This window comes from Dysidea avara, chromosome 1 (genome assembly GCF_963678975.1).
Source record: "Dysidea avara chromosome 1, odDysAvar1.4, whole genome shotgun sequence".
Lineage (NCBI taxonomy): Eukaryota > Metazoa > Porifera > Demospongiae > Dictyoceratida > Dysideidae > Dysidea > Dysidea avara.
Genome location: NC_089272.1, coordinates 50582756 through 50603616, shown reverse-complemented (window position 1 = coordinate 50603616; position 20861 = coordinate 50582756). Strand labels below are relative to the sequence as shown.

Genomic DNA, 20861 nt, shown 5'->3' with positions numbered 1-20861 from the left:
AAATCATTTATCGTAAATACACCAAATTCCTGTTACATCACAACAGCTGAGTGCGCTTGTTGTATAAAAACAATGCCAGGTTTGCAGATTGTCACTTGCCAGTTGCTTAATCATATTCAAATGATGAGAGTGCTCTACTGTGTGCTGCTAGCTACAATTGGCTGTAGTGCAGTACCATACAATGACTGTATTGGGAAACACTCTGTCACTGCTGCTTTAGGACACCCCTACTTCTTGACCTTCAACTATGATGGTCCCAAAGAGATTGTTGACTACTCATTCAACAAGGATGGTGTGGTCTTGAATGGTGACAACACCAGGATCTTTCCAGACATGGACCGGATATACTTTACAGAAGTCACTGAATTGGATGCAGGAACATATACCTTAGAACTACATAGCGGTGAATTTCTTTACAATGAAACCATCATACTATGTGGTGAGCAAGCTTAACACACAGTGTAATATATAGCTAACAGCTTTAGCTTCATGTACAGATGTAGCTATATATCTGTTGTTCCATTAACGTATTGCTTATACTTTATACAATTTATGTCCTACCTACATGCAATGTATGCAAGCACTCATCAAGCAGTAGTATGAATGTTGTTTACAGATACATGCACTGCATGTTGGTAATGTAAATTACAGAAATGTATATACGTACATATGCACTGTACGTAGCTTAGTTTGATAATACATGCACCTTTATTCATGCACTTGTTTAATCATTGTGGAAAAATGCTTCTTGTTTAATCATTATTGAAATGCTTCTTGTTTTTGTTTCCTTGCAGTTGAATCTTCCATTGTACCATCTGATCAAAGTAAGTCCACAGCATACATGTAAACCCATACATTATGTACATAGCTATGGCGATATACAGCACATTTCACCACACACTTCCATCTGCTGTAGATGATACATACATGTGTACATCATGATGTAGGTATACAACATTAATAATTTTTATTTTATTTCTACAGTATCCCACTCCACTAAAGCAGCAATATCTGATGTGATTTCTACTGATAATTTACTACGGAAAAGGAGAGCAGAAGATATGAGCGATGACCCTAATAAGAGTTCCACACATGCTGCTAGCATATCTTCCACTATAAGAAAACGGTACCACCCACTGGGCAAGATGGCTGCTGTTCACAGCACAGCAAGAACAAAGATGGAAAAGATTCTTATAACAGCTCGTAGCATAGATTCCAGCACAAATAGTCAAATATCTCACACTGAAGGCAACTTGATGTTAGAATATGCACAATGCTCACCTCGTAAAGCTCATTGCTCTGCAATGCTTGGTGATTGCAAGTTTCGTATGATCGATTCTACATGTAATAATTTAAAGAATCCACTACAGGGTGCCTCTAATACTGCCTTCCGACGTCTTCTTCCAGCTGAATATGAAGATGGTATCTCGCTTCCAGTGGGCTATGACCAGCAAGTAAATGGTGATCCTTTCGTAGGACCATGGCCTAGTGCACGGAAAGTCAGCAAAGAAGTATTCTCAGATAGTCCCGTAGTTAGTACACAGATGAACCACCTCACCATGACATGGGGCCAGTTTGTGGATCACGATTTGGACCTATTCGGTGAATTTGACACTTCACTTTGTGAAGAGTCCTGTGATTTAGAGCAGACATTTCCATTCTGTTATCCCATCAAAGTTGAAGCAGATGATAAAGTGTTTGGAATGGGTGGACCCAACAAAGGAAAATGTATGCCTCTTACAAGGTCTGTGGGAACATGTACTGAACCATTTCAGAAGGCCAGACAGCAAATCAACCAGATAACACATTACCTAGATGGCTCCAATGTCTATGGATCTACTCAGGATGTCGCTGATTCACTTCGAACCTTTTCTGGTGGCTTATTGAAACAGAGTGGCACACTACAACGGGATCTTCCATTTGACCCTCACAGTCCTGTAACACAATTTGTTGCTGGTGATGTTAGAGTTAATGAAAATGTTGCTTTAACAATTATGCACACTATTTGGGTGAGAGAACACAATCGAATTGTGAAAGAGTTAACAGACATTAATCCTTGTTGGAATGATGAGAAGCTATATCAAGAAGGTCGTAAGATTGTTGGTTCCATCATGCAGGTGATCACATATAAGGAGTTCTTACCATTACTTTTTGGAGAAGAGGCCTTCAACAAAATAATTGGATCTTATCCTGGTTACTATGCAGAAACCGATGCTATTATTCCTAATTCATTTGCCTCGGCAGCCTATAGGTTTGGACATTCTTTGGTAAGACCACAATTTACACGCCTTGATGAAAATAACAACCCTTTAAACATTGGACCACTTTCCTTACGAGATGCATTCTTTAATCCTACACAATACTTTCTCAGTGTTGGTACTGATCCCATATTGCGTGGTCTTATGCAAGACACAACCAAAGAAATTAATCAATTCATGAATACAGTGCTGACCACTCAGCTATTTGCTCGTATGAACTCAAAAATTGGACATGACCTGGCAGCTCGCAATATCCAGCGTGGTCGTGAGCATGGTATTCCTCCCTACAGAAAATTTCAGCAATACTGTAAAGAAATGTTTGGAATTTCTTCTAGCTTTAATAATTCAGATAAACTAAGAAAAGTTTATGGAAAGAAAGGGTTCAAAAAGGGAATTGACTTGTTTGTTGGAGGAATGGCTGAACAAAAGATGCCAGGATCCAACTTTGGTCCTACCTTTGCTTGCATCATTGGCAAGACATTTGCTGACTTACGCAAAGGAGATCATTTCTACTGGGAGAATCCAGATGTATTTACAGACAATCAACGTTCTTCTTTAGGCAGTGTTAAGTTATCCAAAGTGATCTGTCACAACAGTGATGGTATAACTAAAATTATCCCAAAAGCACTAGAAACTGGTCAAGCAGAACAAAGCTGCAACAGCTTGCCTGCCTTACAACTTCAGTTCTGGAAGGATACATGCTAGTCAGAATTTTTGTTGTACAAGTAACACTGAACATGTAATGCATGATACTGTAAAATATGTGGACAGTATTACATGCATTTTTATTTTATTTCACAACTTTTTTATGCATTCTCATTGCATATTGTAATTGTATCTCATGTTTGAAATCATACAGTGCTTACAATCACATGTGTATCAACTTCAGCACAGCATACTTAAAGATAGCATGATTAGACATGAGACTATTATGCTTCAAAAGTTGAGCATTATGCTTTTGAGCAGCGCTCAAAAAATCACCTATTATGCTTTTGAAAATTGCCCATTATTCCCAAAATTATGCCACCATATAATTGGCTAATAATTCCAGTTTATTGCTGTATCAGACCATTTTCATTACTTTTATAAGCTTCAGATAGTCTTGAATTCTTAATCTGGTTGCTGTATTAGAGTATTTCATTTCAATGTGACTGCTTTATTAGAGTAAATAATATTCAGCGGCTGTTCTATTAGAGTTTCTGACTGCTCTATTAGAGTATCTCGAATTTTTTAACGGGATTGTGAGACCTGCAGATTTTCCTATACTGTTAAAGCTTTATAATCACCTCAAAACGCCAGCATAATTCTTGATTCCCACATATACCTATTCATAGGCGGCGGAAAGGGGGGGGGGGGGGGGGGGGGGCTAGGGGGCTGAAGCCCCCCTCGGTCTGCGGCTTAGCCCCCTCAGAATGATATCACACCTAAATTATCTTTCTTGGAGTGGGGCTGAAAACCGTGATAAAGATCGAGATACTCTAATAGAGCAGTCACTCTAATAAAGTAGTCAGTGTGTAGCGAGCTATGTAAGGATTTTTATGTAGTTTATCAGCTAGAAATGGTAGCTGGTGAGGTGGAAAGCTCTTGTCAGTTGGTTGTGACCTTTTTTTTTTTTTTTTGGCCTCACCTTACCAAACTATAGAAATAAGTCTGGATCAGCCCAGCCCCCCCTCATATCAACTACTTCCTCCGCCGCTGCATGTACATTATATTATGCCCGAAATTATGCCGGCATAATCGCCGCACCCTAAGCATGATAAAATGCAATGTAACGTTTGGAGAGCTTTCATTTTAGCATTCTTTAGTATAATGAACTTGTGAATATTGTGAAATGTTGGACTACTATATTTGTGTTTTGTTTATGTAATTATCAAACTCATTGAACAGCAAGGCAAATAAAGTTTTCTGAAGCTGTGCGAAATAGCTATGTAGCTACAGTAGTACCATTACCACCCAGTAAACCAGTGTAAGCTGATAACATATATACAAGGATAGCATTTACAGAATATATGCTTGATGTCATCTTTATGAGAAATGTTTAAATATCCTTAATGGTCGAGTTAATGGTAAGGACTTCTAGCTAATTGGCTCAAAGCAAAGCAACTCCATATATGAGCCAAACAACTTCATCAGTTCTACTTTAGAGGAATTCATTGCATATTCAGTACAGTGGAAATTCATTTAGCAGCAACCTCCCTTACGTTTGGCCACTCCAAGAAAATTCCTTGTTTTCCATTTCATGCACTGACTTCAAAAATATATGGGGGGGGGGTTGATTTTTATTATTATTATTATTAATGCTTTACAATGCAGCATACAATTACAATTATACATGTGTAGGTGGGTATAGATGAAGAAAAAGTTGCATTGATGGTCTGCCAGCAACCTGTGCTGGCAGCCGGGAGTTAATTAAACTTATGTAGTAAAGTTAATTGTCAGTCCAGAATCATAGCACTTGCTGCATCTACAGCAGTAATGATAGGTGCAGGGATTGTCAGGAGAGAAATTTGTGGTGAAGTGTTGCCATAAATAGTTCTGAATAGTAGCTTTGATGACTGGTAGGGACTGGTTGATGTCAATGCAAGGTAATTGGTTCCATATCCTGGGAATTCTATTAAAGTAAAAGTTTCTGGCATAGTTACTATTAGTGCGGACATGATTTAGTTTGTTGGTAGACGAAGACCTGGTGTTGGAAGAGCTAAATGATATGTAGTTGTATATGTTAAATTGAGAAGATGGCTGTTGTAAAGCTTTGACAAGGAACATAATATCATAGAGATCGAGCATATACATTAGAGGTAAGATACCTAACCGGAGTAGGCGTGTTTTATAGTCACTGACATAATCAGCTAGAATGAACTTGGTGGCTCGTCTTTGTACTTTTTCAAGAATAGTGGTATCTTTGATCATATAAGGATTCCACAATTGTGAGCAATAAGTTAACTGAGATCTCACTAGAGTTAAATAGAGAAGTTTTCTGGCTCTGATAGAATGGCAGCTATGGAAGACACGCCTCAGCAGTCCTAAATATTTATAGGCTTTAGCAGTTATGATTTGATAGTGCTTGAACCAGGACATATCTGATGAAAGCTGCAAACCTAAGTCACGATGAGAAAGAAGCTGTGGGAGTGGGCAGCCATCAATAGAATATGTGGTAGTGAATTTACTGTTGAAACTCAGGTGGATGCATTTGGGTACACTGAATCTAAAATCATTGTTAACACTCCAGGTGAATAAATGGTTGAGATCTTCTTGTAAGCACAGTTGGTCAGAAGAAACAGCAATACTTTTAGATAGTTTGGTATCATCAGCAAACTGGAATATACTTGAGAATTTTATGACAGATGGTAGGTCATTGATGTATAGCAGGAAGAGCAGTGGGCCAAGGGTGCTACCTTGAGGCACCCCAGACAGGACGGGAAGTAAGTTGGAAATGGAATTACAGATTCTTACACATTGTAAACGATTATGTAGATAACTGCTGAACCACTTATGGAGATTACCGGAGCTTCCACAAGACTTCAATTTATTTAGCAGTTTCATATGTGGAACACTGTCGAAGGCCTTGTGAAAATCCAAATAAATAGAGTCTATTTGATGGCCTTGAGTGGTGACTTGATGAATGCTGTTCAAGTATAGCAACAGTTGTTGGGTAGTTGATCTACCAGGAAGGAACCCAAATTGACAATTTGTGATATGGCTGAGTGTGTGATTGATTATGTTGTTATAAACTAGAGTTTCAAGGACTTTAGACGTGTTGCTGAGGAGGGAGATCGGACGATAGTTCTTTACTGAAGATCTATCTTCTGATTTGTATACAGGTACAATTAAATGGATCTTCCACTCCTCAGGAATTGACCCAGTTGACAGACTGAGATTAAAAAGATGGCATAATGGACGGGTTAGTGAGAAAGCACAGTTTTTGAGGACCTTGGGACTAATTTTGTCGATACCAGTAGCTTTACCATGCATTATTCATTATAGATATTTCCACTATTTCAAAATTCATAACTAACTTACAGGTAAGAATACAGTAGAAATATTTAAACTAAGAACCTGAACAGTGAAAGGCAAAAGCTATAGAACCTGAACAGTGAAAAGCTATAGGTAAATGGGCTTTCTGAATGCTAAACTAGTTACTGCATATGCAATCACAGGATAAAATTAATAATGAATAAAATGTTCAGTTGACAGCAATATTATGAATGACCATGTGGGAAGAGAATCTGCATGAGTTCGGGAAATGGGAAGCAACATAGCCATAGGCGGCGGAAAGTGCACTGGGGGATCCCCCTCGGTCTGCTGAGGTTGGTCTAAGCTCCCCTCCTCAAAATGATATCACGCCGAAATTATCCTTCTTGGAGTAGGGGCTGAAAGCCGCGATAAAGATCGAGATACTCTAATAAAGCAGTCACTCTAATAAAGCAGTCACGGTATTAGAGCAGAGTGTAGCGAGCTATGCGGTAAGGATTTTATGTAGTTTATCAGCTATAAATGCGTAGCTGGTGAGGTGGGCAGCTATTTTCAGCTGCATGGCTGTGACCCTTTTTTTTGTGGTCTCACCTTACCAACCAGAGACAATGCAGATCATTTCCATAATTCTGGATCAGCCCAGCCCCTATCATATCAACTAGCTACTTCCTCCGCCCCTGGGAAGCAATGAATTTTCTTGGAGTGGCCTTAAAGTGACCACCTTTAGTATTAGTCTGGCGCCACCCGCCCCTTCGCATAAAGTAAGGGTCTGGTGAAATACAGATACTTAATCATTTCTACCGCCCAGATTCGGCGGTAGCCAATTAATGCGTTCCAATGACGTTCACACAGAAATCGCCTTGGCAACGCAATGCTTTTGTTCGATTTGAAGAGAATCATCTGACGTAACAAGCATTACGTGCGCTATCTAATTGAATCCGTTCTGAAATGATTTGGTATTTGTATTTCACCAGACCCGGCCTTACTTTTTGTGAAGGGGCGAGCGGCGCCGGCCAGACTACTTTAGTATGTCCCAACTACGTTCTCCATACTTCATTTATAACTATCAAAGCCATAATAATTATTATTGAGGACATTATAATTAGTGTTCCACCGATAATCGTAGCCGATATTGGGCTTTTGGTATGGATCGGTATCGGATATTTAGGTATTTCGATACCGATTAACAGCCACAATCGCCAATCGTCATCAATTGTGTTGAACATTATTCTAGCACAAAGGTGCAGGAAAGCCAGGAATTATGTTTGCATGAAAAGATCGAAATACTCTAATAGAACAGTCACTGCATGTTAAAATTAGTTTAATAGAGCAGTCACACATAGTTAACTTGAGAGGTGTGCAAGTTACGCTTTAGCAGACCAAGCATCTGGTTTGCTTTGGAGGTGATAGATTGAATATGTAAGTGCCACTTCAGATCACTCTGAATAATGATGCCTAAATATTTGTAATGTTTAACAGGTGAGAGGAGATGATTGTGTAGTCTGTAGGGAGTAATGATTTTATTTCTTCTAGGATGTAAAACAGTCATGGTAAAGCACTTTGATACATTTAGTCTCATCAGCCATCTCTGCTGCCATTCTTGTAATGCACATAAATCTTCTTGTAACCTCTCAGCATCTTCAGGGGTACGGATAGCCTTATATATTATACAGTCATCAGCGAAAAGTTTAATAGAACTATGTAAAATGGATTCTGGTAGATCATTGATATAGATGGAGAAAAGGATAGGGCCAATGACTGTGCATTGAGGGACATTTTTATATTGGTGGAACCCTAATTATAATCCAATAGGTTGCCATATTCAATTTAAAGTGGGGCCTGGGGACTCCTATTGAAAATTAAGTTTTGAAAATTTTGGGGGGGAAACTCGTATACAGTAGATTTACATTATTAGTTTCAGCACTTTTCATGTTTTTAACATCAATTTTAAGCCATTTTAAAGCCTTTAAATCCTACATCTCCAGAGGCTTGCACCCTTGAAATTCTACTCATACCATATAGCCATGATTACAGTCTTGCATGGCCAGACCACTAAGTTCTCTTTTGTGTGTGCATAGGTATTCTCTGCCATACACAAAGGAAAGCAATAGCTTGACCATTATAACACCTACTGTACATGTAGTGTACACAGTACAACATAAGTACACATAGTTATGATGTAACAACTGTGTTTGCATCATTGTAATTGTGAAGTGTAGTTGTAATAACAAAATCCATAATAAAAGTGATCATGATTTAGTTGTAACGCATGTGATCATATTGATGTTTAAAAATAATAGTAGTATTTCATGTGTAACCTCCTACAGCTGCTGGTATGTATGTATACACCCACATTATACTATTATGAAACTGTGTGTTTGTGTTGGTATAGACAAGTTACCCTCTTGTACAGTGGAGCCTGTCCTAATGGTCACCTATATGGAAAGGCCACCTCTCTAAAAAGACCACTTGTAAATTCCCCAGGTGAGCTATTTATACACTGATTCACCAACCTACCTGCCTATTAAGTCCAAAAAATCTTGGCCTGAAGGTAGATAAGTGCCAATGTATAATAGTAGGCATTCCCTTTGAATGTATATTAATAATTATCACCAGAACTGTATGTCACATTTTACTGCTACTGTATTTCCACTGCATGTGTAGTTGTAGTATACTGAAGTATATCAGGGGCGGATCCAGGAGTTGTCAAGGGGAGGGGCACAAATAGGTCAAGTTGTAGATGGTTGGAGAGAGCCAGATTCTCTTGTTAGTTGCTGCATTTTTGAAGCAGTAAATAATTACCCCTTAGTAGTATCTCACTGTTGATTTTGCCATTTTGATCTTTTCAGGTGGTTGTGAAGTCTTAAAAGCTGTTTAAAGCTAGGCTCTGAATGTCTTAAACAACAGCAACACGATAATTATTTTTAGTGGCACGAAGGTGCTGGGTGATAATTTCAAAGCTATTTTGGCTTTGGTTCGCTTTGGTTTCAAGTGGATTTGTAATAAATGTTATTAAAATGTGCATATATAAACTGATCTTGGACTGACAAAAACTCTGCATGCACTCTTCACACCTTTACTCTCATTATGATCGCTAATCATCCCATTGACTGAAAAACTCATTCTTTTTTTTTAAAACTATCTCAGATATCAGCTCAACCTGAATATGTGACTGGGCCTGCGAATACAGGGCATGTGGGCACATGATTTTTGCCTACTTTTTCAAACTTCCTTGACTCATAACTTTTTATGTCAAAATACTATGGCAATAATATTTTTACCACTCAATAAGCATTTAATTGGCGTTATCATGCAAGTTACAGAATGCAAATATTCTGTTCCAATACTGAGATATGACCTTTATTGTGATGGGGTGTAGTTTGTGCCCACATGCCCTGTTTTCGCAGGCCCGGTCACATATGCTATAGGAATTTATGGATCTACAGTGTGTAATGTTTTGTTTAAATTCTGTCACAAGTCACTTGTGTAGATGTGCAATCACAGGTATCTATAGATCTAACATGCATATTTACAGTAAGTAAGAACAATAGTTGCATGGCTTTAATGCGTTGTATATGAACATATAATAGTATTTGTGTACTTCGTGTTTTACTATAACTTGTATGTACTGTATATGTCTACTGGTGTATGTATATCTGGGTATGTACATAATACACATTTTATTCAATCTGGGTTTTTTTTAAAACACTAAGTTTGTTGGTAAGTACCTATATACATTAAATTGTACACAACTCTACTACTGTAATCTTAAGATTAGATACTGTATATTTAATGTGGTATCAATATGGGATATTGTTCCTTCCTGTTGTGCTATTATATATATGCTTGATTGACCTGTGCACATATATGAATATTATACATTTATGGTATGTAATGTTGACTGGAACAAGAGGGAACTTTACAAGTGAAGCCATAAGTGTAATGTGTATGTGTATATGAACCCACCTAGTGATATAACAAGACTAGATGTGATGAGTTGGCTATTCTTAGTCTTAATAAACTTATTTTATTACCTCATACAATTTGATATTAACTACACTGTACTGTATAATTGTCCAACAATACCTACATGTTTGTGTTGGTCTGTGTTATATAAGCAGCAGACATACAGACCTCTCTCAGAATACAGTATAGCTGTGCTGAGTGAACATGATCGGGGCTCAAGCACTTACTATTTGTGTTCTTGCCTTAAGCTGCATCGTTGTTATAACAGCAAAGGAAATCTTGACTATTGATAATGACAAGGACCCTGTAAAGGATTTTGACAGCACTACAAGTGACAGTAAGTACCTGCAATATGTATTTCTAGTCTGTGCATGGAAAATTTATACATTTGGTTTTTTGCGTTTTGGTAGATGAGGGAAATATGGAGAGGGCTACACGTGATGTCACTGACTGTAGAGAACCAAGGAAAACCTTCAATTGCAAAACTCCAACCATCAACAAGTATCGCACCATTGATGGCACCTGTAATAACCTCCAAAGACCACTGATAGGAGCTTCCCTCACACAATTTCGACGGCTACTACCTGCACAGTATGAAGATGGTATTTCAAAACCAATAGGAGCAAGTCAACAGTTACGTGGTGATTTTTTTGGTCCTCCCTGGCCCAGTGCTAGACACCTCAGTGAACAGATAGTATCATCTGCTAAAGCAGACAGCAAACAGCTAACTCATATGCACATGCAGTGGGGTCAGTTCCTAGATCATGACATAGACTTGTTGGGGATGTTTGAAGTGAACTGTGCCAAGGTGAATAATGATATTCGATTCTGTTTTCCTATCAAGGTCAAGGATACAGACAGAGATTTTGGAATCAATTCAGACAATAAAGCTAGAGACCTCCCATTTACAAGATCATTACCAATTTGCCAGATTCAAACTAGGAGAGAGCATATTAATCGCATTACTCATTATGTTGATGGCTCAATGATTTATGGTTCTAACAAAAAAACTGAAACAGCATTAAGGGCATTTAGAGGGGGACTTTTGAAAACTTCAGGGTCTGGAAAAGGTGACTTGCCATTTAGTGATATGAGAGATGCAAGAGGAGACTTTTTATTCATGGCTGGGGACACAAGAGTCAATGAACATACTGGACTAGCTATTATTCAGACATTGTTCCACCGTGAGCATAACAAGATTGCAAAGCAATTGTCTCTGATAAATCGATGCTGGAATGATGAAAAACTCTACCAAGAAGCCAGAAAAATTATGGGTGCTATAATACAAATAATCACCTACAAAGAATATTTGCCAGCATTGTATGGTGACAAATGGTTCAAGTTTTATATCGGAGACTACAGATACTATTCCAGCAACAAGACCCCAGCTATTTCTAATGTGTTTGCAACAGCACCTTTCAGATTTGGGCATAGCTAAATTAGAAATGATTTTTCTCGTCTTGGAAGAAAGTACAAACGACTTAGAATTGGTCCTCTTGAACTAGCTGACGGTTTCTTCAATCCCAGTGAGTATTTTAATAGTGGTCGAACTGATCCTATTCTGAGAGGTTTGGTAACAGATAAAGCTACAGAAGTTGACGAATTTATAAGTGAGGGAGTTGCTTCTCTACTGTTAACAGGACCATCTTCAGTAATAGCAAATGACTTGGCTGCTCTCAATATTCAAAGAGGTCGAGATCATGCTATACCTCCTTATAGAACCTGGGAAAAATTTTGTATCAATAAATTCAGAATTCGGCCATCATTTGCACGGTCATCAACTGTAAGAGAGTTTAAGAGATTGTATGGCTCCAATGGCTTTTCAAGGGGAATGGACTTGTGGTTTGCTGGACTTGCAGAGAAGCATTTGTATGGGTCGAGCATTGGCCCTACTTTTGCCTGTTTGCTGGCTGAAACTTTTAAGGCTATTCGTGATGGCGATCGGTTTTGGTGGGAAAATCCAAAAGTATTCACAAAAGAGCAACGCAAAACTCTATCTAAGGTGACCTTGTCTAAGGTAATCTGTGAGAGCTCTGATGGGATAGACAGCATACAGCAGAATGCTTTCAAGCTGTCAAAACGTCGTGTCAAATGTAGTTCATTGCCAAAGTTAGACCTTTCAAAATGGAAGGATGTTTGTTACTATTACTGAACTGGCTGACATGACTTTGTATATTAATCATTCATTGTACCTGTTTATACTGTGCATGCATTTCAGTGCTGTACCATATAATTTTGAACTTTAATGTGTCATCACAAACAATATTATGCAGCTACAGTAAATCTCTTCTCCTGGCATAAAATAAATATTATTAGGCAGAAGGTGTTGTCTTAACTGTGAATGGAAATTCCACACAGTGTGTAATACATAAATTTAAACATTACACACAACTACACTTATTGCACTAATGATATTAAGCAATGTGTGGGAAGAGCATGCTACAGTAGCGTGGATGCATCTAGGCCAAATATGGTACTGTATTTAATTGTCTAGTACCTGTCCAGTGTACTGTACATTGTCTAATGTATCCCAGAAATATTAATTTGCACAATTTATAAACTTAATTTAGGCTATCATTCCATAATTCTTTGGCTTAAGCTGTCCGATTAGATTTTTATTACACACATAAATTCACAATTTTAGACTGAAGGGAGTAATGAAAGGAATTTGCCATTTGATGTGAATGCATCGGCTGTGCTTATATTATATAATTGCAGGTATGTTAACAGAAGATGAATTATCTACATGCAGCATTTAACTTAGTATATACATAATGTAGGTACTGTATATATCCAGAATAAGAGAGTATATGCAGAACAGGAAACAAACAACAAACAAATAATGGTCTAGATTTTCTATACCATCAAACAAACAAACAAACAAACAAACAAACAAATGATGGTCTAGATTTTAAGCTATCTATGCCCTCAATCCTTGACTGTCCAACTTCTACCAGTTTACCAGTCTGTAGATTGTTTTGCGTGATGAAGTTGATGAGCTAATTGTATGGTAGTTAGTTACAGGATGCTATCCATTACATCTGAGGGAAGGACATGCACAGTGAGGTACAGTGGAGAGCACCATAGTATAAGATCTTTACAAATGATTTTGAGTAGAGTTGTACCGATTCCCATTTTGTAGGGAAAACCAATATCCAATATATTATTACCCTGTTTTACTGATAGTTAACCAATACCTGATTGTACAGTAGGTCTGTATATGTTACACTTGTGCATACTCCGCTAAAAATACAGCTAGTAAAGCCAATGCTGTGAAATTGTACACTTACAGTATCTCAACTCAAAGGTTGCTAGTCAAACAAATGGGCTAGGGCCTGAACCATCACTATTTATCTTTGTGGTTACCACAAAACATAAATAAATATATTATCTAAATACATACCAGAACCTTTGACACCAGCCCTCCAGTGGTATTGCAGCTGCTGAAGCTAAATAGACTAATAATCTGTTGGTCACAACCCATAATGACATTACAACTAATTTCTGATTATGGCAAAACAGCTAATTATCAGCTTCTACCGATTACCAATCCAACTATCGGTATAAGTAGGTATTGTGCATGGAACAAGTGGTCTAGGGGCTGAGAAACTGTGGATGGATTTATGATCATCATTAAGTAAATAAAGAAGGTTAATGTTTGCAGCAAACAAGACGAAGCATTTGAGCTCTAAAAATAACCAGAACAATCTAATAAAGCAATCAATACATTACGTACATTCACCATTAATAGCTGCATAATTAAATCTACAGTATTTAAGCCACCATGCTAGCTATTTAAGTTCCTTGGTTGGTTCTCCAGATGGTAAACATGCTCTGGAAACCTTATGTCCCAGTGCTCCGATAAATGGGGTAGCAGTACCATATGCATTGTAGAAAGTTTTAATAGCTTATAAAGATGTACCTGCATAGTTAAGTAAACCAACCGATTTGATTCAATTATGAGCAGGTTTAATATTCTTTTTAGTTTCCTGGACTATGGCTTAAATTAATGCAATGAGAAAACTGAACAGTAACATGTAACTACACAGCTGGGATGCCTATATCACATGGCATATTCTGTGTAATTTCCTTATGCACAGAAGCCCATCTGTTAAATACAGAGATTAGAGGATAAAACACCACTTTCAGTGTCGTTTATGTATACTTTGTATAAGCCACTATATTAATCATTTATATATATACTGATTTTTTATTGTGTTGATGACCCTCTCATATAGTTGAAGTAAGTACTTGACTGTCTCTATAAAGTATTTGAGTAACAACATTATAGCCACCCTAACATTGAAAATGTTTTCATTTGGTATCAATAACTTTAAGTTTAGCCCATATTCAAGTTTTAAATCCCAAATTTATCAGCAGCATCTTGATGATTAAACCCCTTGACTCCATTAATAGCAAATTTGAAATGCTCTAATAAAGCAGTCTTCTAACTACTAGGCAAAATAGTGAGTAGCATAGATAGGAAAGGGGGAAAAACCTACCATAGTAGCTAAAAGGCCTTTCTCTCTTCCCTCAGAATGAAATCTGGTCAAATTACAGTCAATAAAAGCTTACATCATACACCAGAGCTGTCAAATACTCTAATAGAGTGATCATAGTAGACTAGTTTATAAGATTTGTCTAGTAGAGTAGTAAGCCAGTGTACATTTGTCTGGTTGAGCAAGAACCCATTGCTATCCTGCTGAAAATGTTTTTAAAACTGTGTTAGTGAGCTAGCAAGCTTTATAATCAATTAGCACATTTGATTATTATTCTTGACTATCCCACTAGGGATGTACAGGAAGACTAAAGCCTGTGAAGTAGGGAATCAGATACATGACACTAAAACCCATGTCAAATACAGAAAAATTCCAGACCAGGCAGTGACTTGATCCACAGACAACTTGCAGTCTATATTGGCAAAAGAGCCACACAGCCCAGGATTCCAGAATTGCTCTATATTTAACCAGTACTTAATATGACTAGATTCCCTAGACCCTTCAGCATGTGGATGATTATGCTACAATACAATTATACAAGCCTTGACCAGAAATTGGCCTTGCCACTGACACTACTGTTACTCATTTTAATTGGATGAGTCATACATGAACCTACATACCAATTGCAACTGTTCTTCTTATTTTTTTCCATATTTCGCTGACACATAATTTTTGTACTAGCAACTACAGTATATAACGTGCTGTGTATATATAACACACACGGTATGCATATACTGTAAGAGTGGATCAACAGTATGAACAATACTTCTAACTAGTAAGAGTCTAGTATTATCCACACACTACTCAGAAGTGTACCACTGTATTACAAAGGAAGTGAACTGCCAAAAGTGTTTAATGGTATATGCCAAAGTTCCAGAATTGATGTAGTACACCAAACTGAGTTGTACATCATGAATTTGTAAAGAAAGACTCAAGGCTCAAGTAGGTTAAAATGTGTTTATCAAATTAATGTAACGGAGCCCCTCATATCACTAATCACATCAATCACCTAGTATGTCCGTCTATTCTAAAGAAAAGGTGGAGAAGTAATTTAGTGGATTGTTTTGTCTGCTTTTAATTTTCCCATTACTTCCTCCATTGTAGCTACACATTTCACTTTATTGGCTGAATCAGCACATGAATGAGCTGTATATACATAATGATGACTGCATGTTCTGTTTGAGAGTTTTGTAAAGGTTGGATTATACTATTGAAGAATTTTATTCACATCCAGTCCACTGCTACAAGTGCCTTTATGGGAAAGTCTTGGTACTGTATGTAGCTTTCAGACTACATATACTTAATCAATACTCATCTTCCATAAGTTTCAAAAGTGATGCCATCAGGTGGGTTATTATTTAGAATTCCAATGAACCAGTTCCAATTGATAGAATTAGATAAGTCTGTTTAAACTAACTAAAGTAGTGTTGCACCAATATAAGTTATATGAGATTTTTCAATAGCTGATAACAGGCCAACATTGGACAGCTGCATTCCATGCCCCACAGATATAATATGGCAGCAGGTTTTTTATTCATAACGTGTTTTTATGCCTCTTACAGCCAGCACACATGGCAGCCAATAATGCATGATGTACACACTAGTTGCTACAATCAAACACTGCACAAGGTCAGCTGGTCTAAACTACAGTAGATATGACCAAAAGTAATGCTGCTTCTCCGCTAAACCGCTCTGTGTATCTTGGTTCCAGTTTCTCCATTAAAACCCTAGCATTATTACAGTAACAATTCTAATTGAATATTGCTAGCCACTGCATCACCTTTTTGTTTACATTTAGAGTATAGGTATTTGACTGCATACCTAGCAGTGTGATTTGCAGCTGCAAAGGTTACATTTAGCATACAGCACCAATGCATTTAACTCCTAGAAATTGGCTACAACCAGTCTTCTTCCTTACAAGAATGAGAAATTAAACACACTAGCTGCTACAAGAATAAGAACAATTCTACAACAACAACAACAAGAAACTGTATTAATTTACAATTAATGTGCCCATAAGCAGCACTGTGACTCACTTTATTGATTGTATGTGAGTGCGTTTTTTGTAGGTAGCTAGTAACGGTTTTGGTTGTTTTGTATTAGTTACAATACTTTGTTTACTGTATGTATTTGTGATGCGTTCCTCTGGGATTGCCTGGAGGTTAAACATATAGCTAAATGCAATGAAATGCATATGTTTATGTCATTGATTGTGCATCCCATTTGACTGTGGTAAGATCGTATCAGAGTCTTGGTGCAATTTTATTATCCATGTCAGTGATACTGTGTATGTATACACACTGTATGGGCTTCATGATATACCAGTATAACCTACTACACATACATGCATACTCCTGCACATATTGCAAGTGTATACATACATGCATACATACATACATACATGCATGCATGCATCCATACACACGCACGCACGCACGCACGCACGCACGCACGCACGCACGCACGCACGCACGCACGCACGCACGCACGCACGCACGCACGCACGCACGCACGCACGCACGCACACACACCTTGGAACCTTGGAAGCCGCCCACAGCAACAAGTACCATGATTAGCGGAGCCTCAGGACGAATCCTGGGCTAGTGACGAACTGTATACATTACAGAAATGACGATGTCTTGTCAGATCTCCTTGGCGTTTGAAACGTCTTCCACAAATGCAAGGAAAATTTCGTTCCTGGGATGCTCTGTTGGCAGCACAAGTATTTCCTTCCCTACACCGTGCTACCTCATCAACAGCTATTGCACACAAGTTAGACCACCTTTCATGATCTTGACATACCACATACCAATCCTCAGCACACACACACGCACGCACGCACGCACGCACCCACGCACCCACGCACGCACACACACACACACGCACACACGCACACACACACACACACACACACACACACATACATTAACACACATACAGACATACATACATACATACATACAGATGTTTACGTGCATATGTACTGTAGCTAGCTCTCTGTACATGTGTTTGTAATGGCTCGAGAGACGTACTGTTACCTGTGATCACATGAGTAAGGAATGTCCATTATGTATGATTTCACCTTAAAATGATTAGAGGCTATACATATACACATATACATGTCGCAGTATATTGGTTTATACAGTTTGTACATTGCATGCATGGCTATGCTTGATGCTATTAGTGCAGAAACTATATAGTATTGTTTGTTGCAGGGACAAGTGTCATGTTTAAGCTGCCCACATTATAGAACATCTAAAACAATGGCTTCTGTTTGATAACGGAGATTATGAAATATACTTATGTGATAAAACATTGAAGTCAAGAATGAAATGTACATATGTATGTGTAAAAAGTACAAACTGAGTAATGATGACATATGTAGTTACTGCACACAGCCATAAAATAGTAAAGTGAAAGTCAGTTTAATAATTATTATATGAACAATAATAATCCTTCCATCTTGAAAGGTCTAACTTTGGCAATGAACTACATTTGACACGATGTTGTGACAGCTTGAAGGAATTCTGCTGTATGCTGTCTATTCCATCAGAGCTCTCACAGATTACCTTAGACAAGGTCACCTTAGATAGGGTATTGCGTTGCTCTTTTGTGAATACTTTTGGATTTTCCCACCAGAACCGATCACCATCACGGATAGCCTTAAAAGTTTCGGCCAGCAAACAGGCAAAAGTAGGACCAGTACTTGAGCCATCCAAGTGCTTTTCTGCAAGTCCAGCAAGCCACAAGTCCATTCCGCTCAAAAAGCCATAATACCCATACAATCTCTTAAACTGTGTTACAGTTGATGATCGTGCAAATGATGGCCAAATTCTGAATTTATTGAAGCAAAATTTTTCCCAAGTTCTATAAGGAGGTATACCGTGGTCTCGACCTCTTTGAATGTTAAGAGCAGCCAAGTCATTTGCTAATACCACAGTTGCTCCGGTCAGCAAAAGAGAGGCAACACCCTCACTTATAAATTCATCATTTTCTGTTGCTTCATCTACTACCAGGCCCCTGAGAATAGGATCAGTTCCTCCACTATTATAGTACTCACTAGGGTTGAAGAAACCATCAGCTAGTTCAAGAGGGCCAATACCAAGTGGTGTATACAGTTTTCCAAGGCGAGAAAAATCATTTCTAATTTGACTATGCCCAAATCTGAAAGGTGCTGTTGCAAATACATTAGAAACAGTTGGCGTTTTGTAGCTGGAATAGTATCTGTAGTCTCCGATATAAAACTTGAACCATTTGTCACCATAAAATGCTGGCAAATACTCTTTGTAGGTGATTATTTGTATTATAGCACCCATAATCTTTCTGGCTTCTTGGTAGAGTTTTTCATCATTCCAGCATCGATTTATCAGTGACAATTGCTTTGCAATCCTGTTATGCTCACGGTGGAACAATGTCTGAATAACAACTAGTCCAGTATGTTCATTGACTCTTGTATCCCCAGCCATGAATAAAAAGTCTCCTCTTGCATCTCTCATATCACTAAATGGCAAGTCACCTTTTCCAGTCCCTGAAGTTTTCAAAAGTCCCCCTCTAAATGCCCTTAATGCTGTTTCAGTTTCTTTGTCAGAACCATAAATCATTGAGCCATCAACATAATGAGTTATCCTATTAATATGCTCCCTGGGTTTGGGACGATTATAATAGTAGTAGTAATTGTGATATTGGTTGTTGTAGTAGTAGCTAGTGCGTCGGTGACGATTATGGTAATAGTAGCGATGGCGATTGTAGTAGTTATTTTGAGTTTGACAGATGGGCAATGATCTTTTAAATGGGAGGTCTCTAGCTTTATTTTCTGATGTGATTCCAAATTCTCTGTCTGTATCCTTGACCTTGATGGGAAAACAGAATCGAATATCATTATTCACCTTAGTGCAGTTCACTTCAAACATCCCCAACAAGTCTATGTCATGATCTAGGAATTGACCCCACTGCATGTGCATGTGAGTTAATTCTTTGCTGTCTGCTTCAGCAGATGATACTATCTGCTCACTGAGGTGTCTAGCACTGGGCCAGGGAGGACCAAAAAAATCATCACGCAACTGTTGACGTGCTCCTATTGGTTTTGAAACACCATCTTCATACTGTGCTGATAGTAGCCGTCGAAATTGTGTAAGGGAAGCTCCTATCAGTGGTCTGCGAAGGTTATTACAGGTGCCATCAATGGTGCGATACTTGTTGATGGTTGGAGTGTTACAATTGAAGATCTTCTTTGGTTCTCTACATTTGGTGATGTTATGCAGATTATTCCATGAGGTCCTTTTAGTAATGCCTTCATGCCATACTGTTCTCCTTGTGAATCCCTCACCTATCCACACACAACACACGTACACGTGTATATGTTTCTTGTATACTATGAAGAAAGCTACTTACTACTATCAGTAGATGGCTTGTCAAAACCTAGATCATCATTTGTGGTAGTCACCATCTCCTTTGTTGCAGAAGCAAGGAACTGGAAACTGCAGGTTAATGCAAGAAGGCAGAAAGCAAGTGCCTGAGCTCCAAACATATTCATTCTCAGATACACTTACACTGAAACAGCTGTGCCTAGTCTCTGCTTTTATAGAGTGCTGGTCAACACAAAGGTGTAACAATAATAATTGTACTTATATAGATATGATGTTGCACAATTGTAGCTCCATATCAAGTTGAGCAACAAAATAACATTTATTATTAAAGTTACAACAATGGGTGTATGTTATTGCATTATATCTCTGGGTGGGTACAAATACATTACACACATGGCTTCACATAAAAAGATCCCTATGAATTTTTAATTGAATCTATGTATTTTCTATTTAAAAGTGTACATAGGATCAGCAAATGACAAAGACCATTGATAATGACATATGTGTAACACATTCAAAACACAGGTGGTCAACTGCTCATAGCACACTTAACAAGCAGCACATTCTAGGGATGGAAATACACCTTTAGGATATGACTGTATACTTTTGTGCATAACACCCAATCATACCCAATTCATAAATGGAAAGCCATTCATTATGGCTGATGATTTTTGGGTTATAAAGTTTTATGCATTATATGGCACCTTTTGTCTTTTGGTGGTGTAAGCTACATACTATACGTACTTAAGTGAATAACAACACACAATATTTTTTTAATTTTATGCATTAATAAATGTAAT

At 38.0% G+C, this 20861-nt stretch overlaps 2 protein-coding genes and 1 pseudogene across 2 annotated transcripts; 2 read left to right on the top strand and 1 right to left on the bottom strand.

The window, feature by feature from the left end:
- Positions 1-57: 57 nt before the first annotated feature.
- On the top strand, positions 58-3129 carry LOC136267936 (myeloperoxidase-like). The gene is made up of 3 exons (XM_066063149.1): positions 58-439; positions 795-824; positions 985-3129. Exons 1-3 carry the CDS (start codon positions 73-75, stop codon positions 2961-2963), a joined length of 2376 nt encoding a protein of 791 aa, XP_065919221.1. The 5' UTR covers positions 58-72; the 3' UTR covers positions 2964-3129.
- A 7265-nt stretch (positions 3130-10394) lies between these two features.
- Positions 10395-12464, top strand: LOC136268106 (peroxidasin-like; annotated as a pseudogene).
- A 5518-nt stretch (positions 12465-17982) lies between these two features.
- LOC136267954 (peroxidasin-like) lies at positions 17983-20243 on the bottom strand. Its single transcript, XM_066063171.1, has 2 exons — positions 20087-20243; positions 17983-20021 (listed from the first exon to the last, which is right to left on the bottom strand). Exons 1-2 carry the CDS (start codon positions 20226-20228, stop codon positions 18121-18123), a joined length of 2043 nt encoding a protein of 680 aa, XP_065919243.1. The 5' UTR covers positions 20229-20243; the 3' UTR covers positions 17983-18120.
- Between the last annotated feature and the right edge of the window lie 618 nt (positions 20244-20861).

Excerpts from the sequence above, each read along its gene's own strand:
- LOC136267954 (XM_066063171.1), bottom strand. The coding sequence starts at position 20,228 with ATGAATATGTTTGGAGCTCAGGCACTTGCTTTCTGCCTTCTTGCATTA. Across the intron at positions 20,022-20,086 it reads CAAGCCATCTACTGATAGTA|GTGAGGGATTCACAAGGAGA; the intron begins GTAAGTAGCTTT and ends GTGTGTGGATAG.
- LOC136267936 (XM_066063149.1), top strand. The coding sequence starts at position 73 with ATGCCAGGTTTGCAGATTGTCACTTGCCAGTTGCTTAATCATATTCAA. Across the intron at positions 440-794 it reads TGAAACCATCATACTATGTG|TTGAATCTTCCATTGTACCA; the intron begins GTGAGCAAGCTT and ends GTTTCCTTGCAG. Across the intron at positions 825-984 it reads CATTGTACCATCTGATCAAA|TATCCCACTCCACTAAAGCA; the intron begins GTAAGTCCACAG and ends TTATTTCTACAG.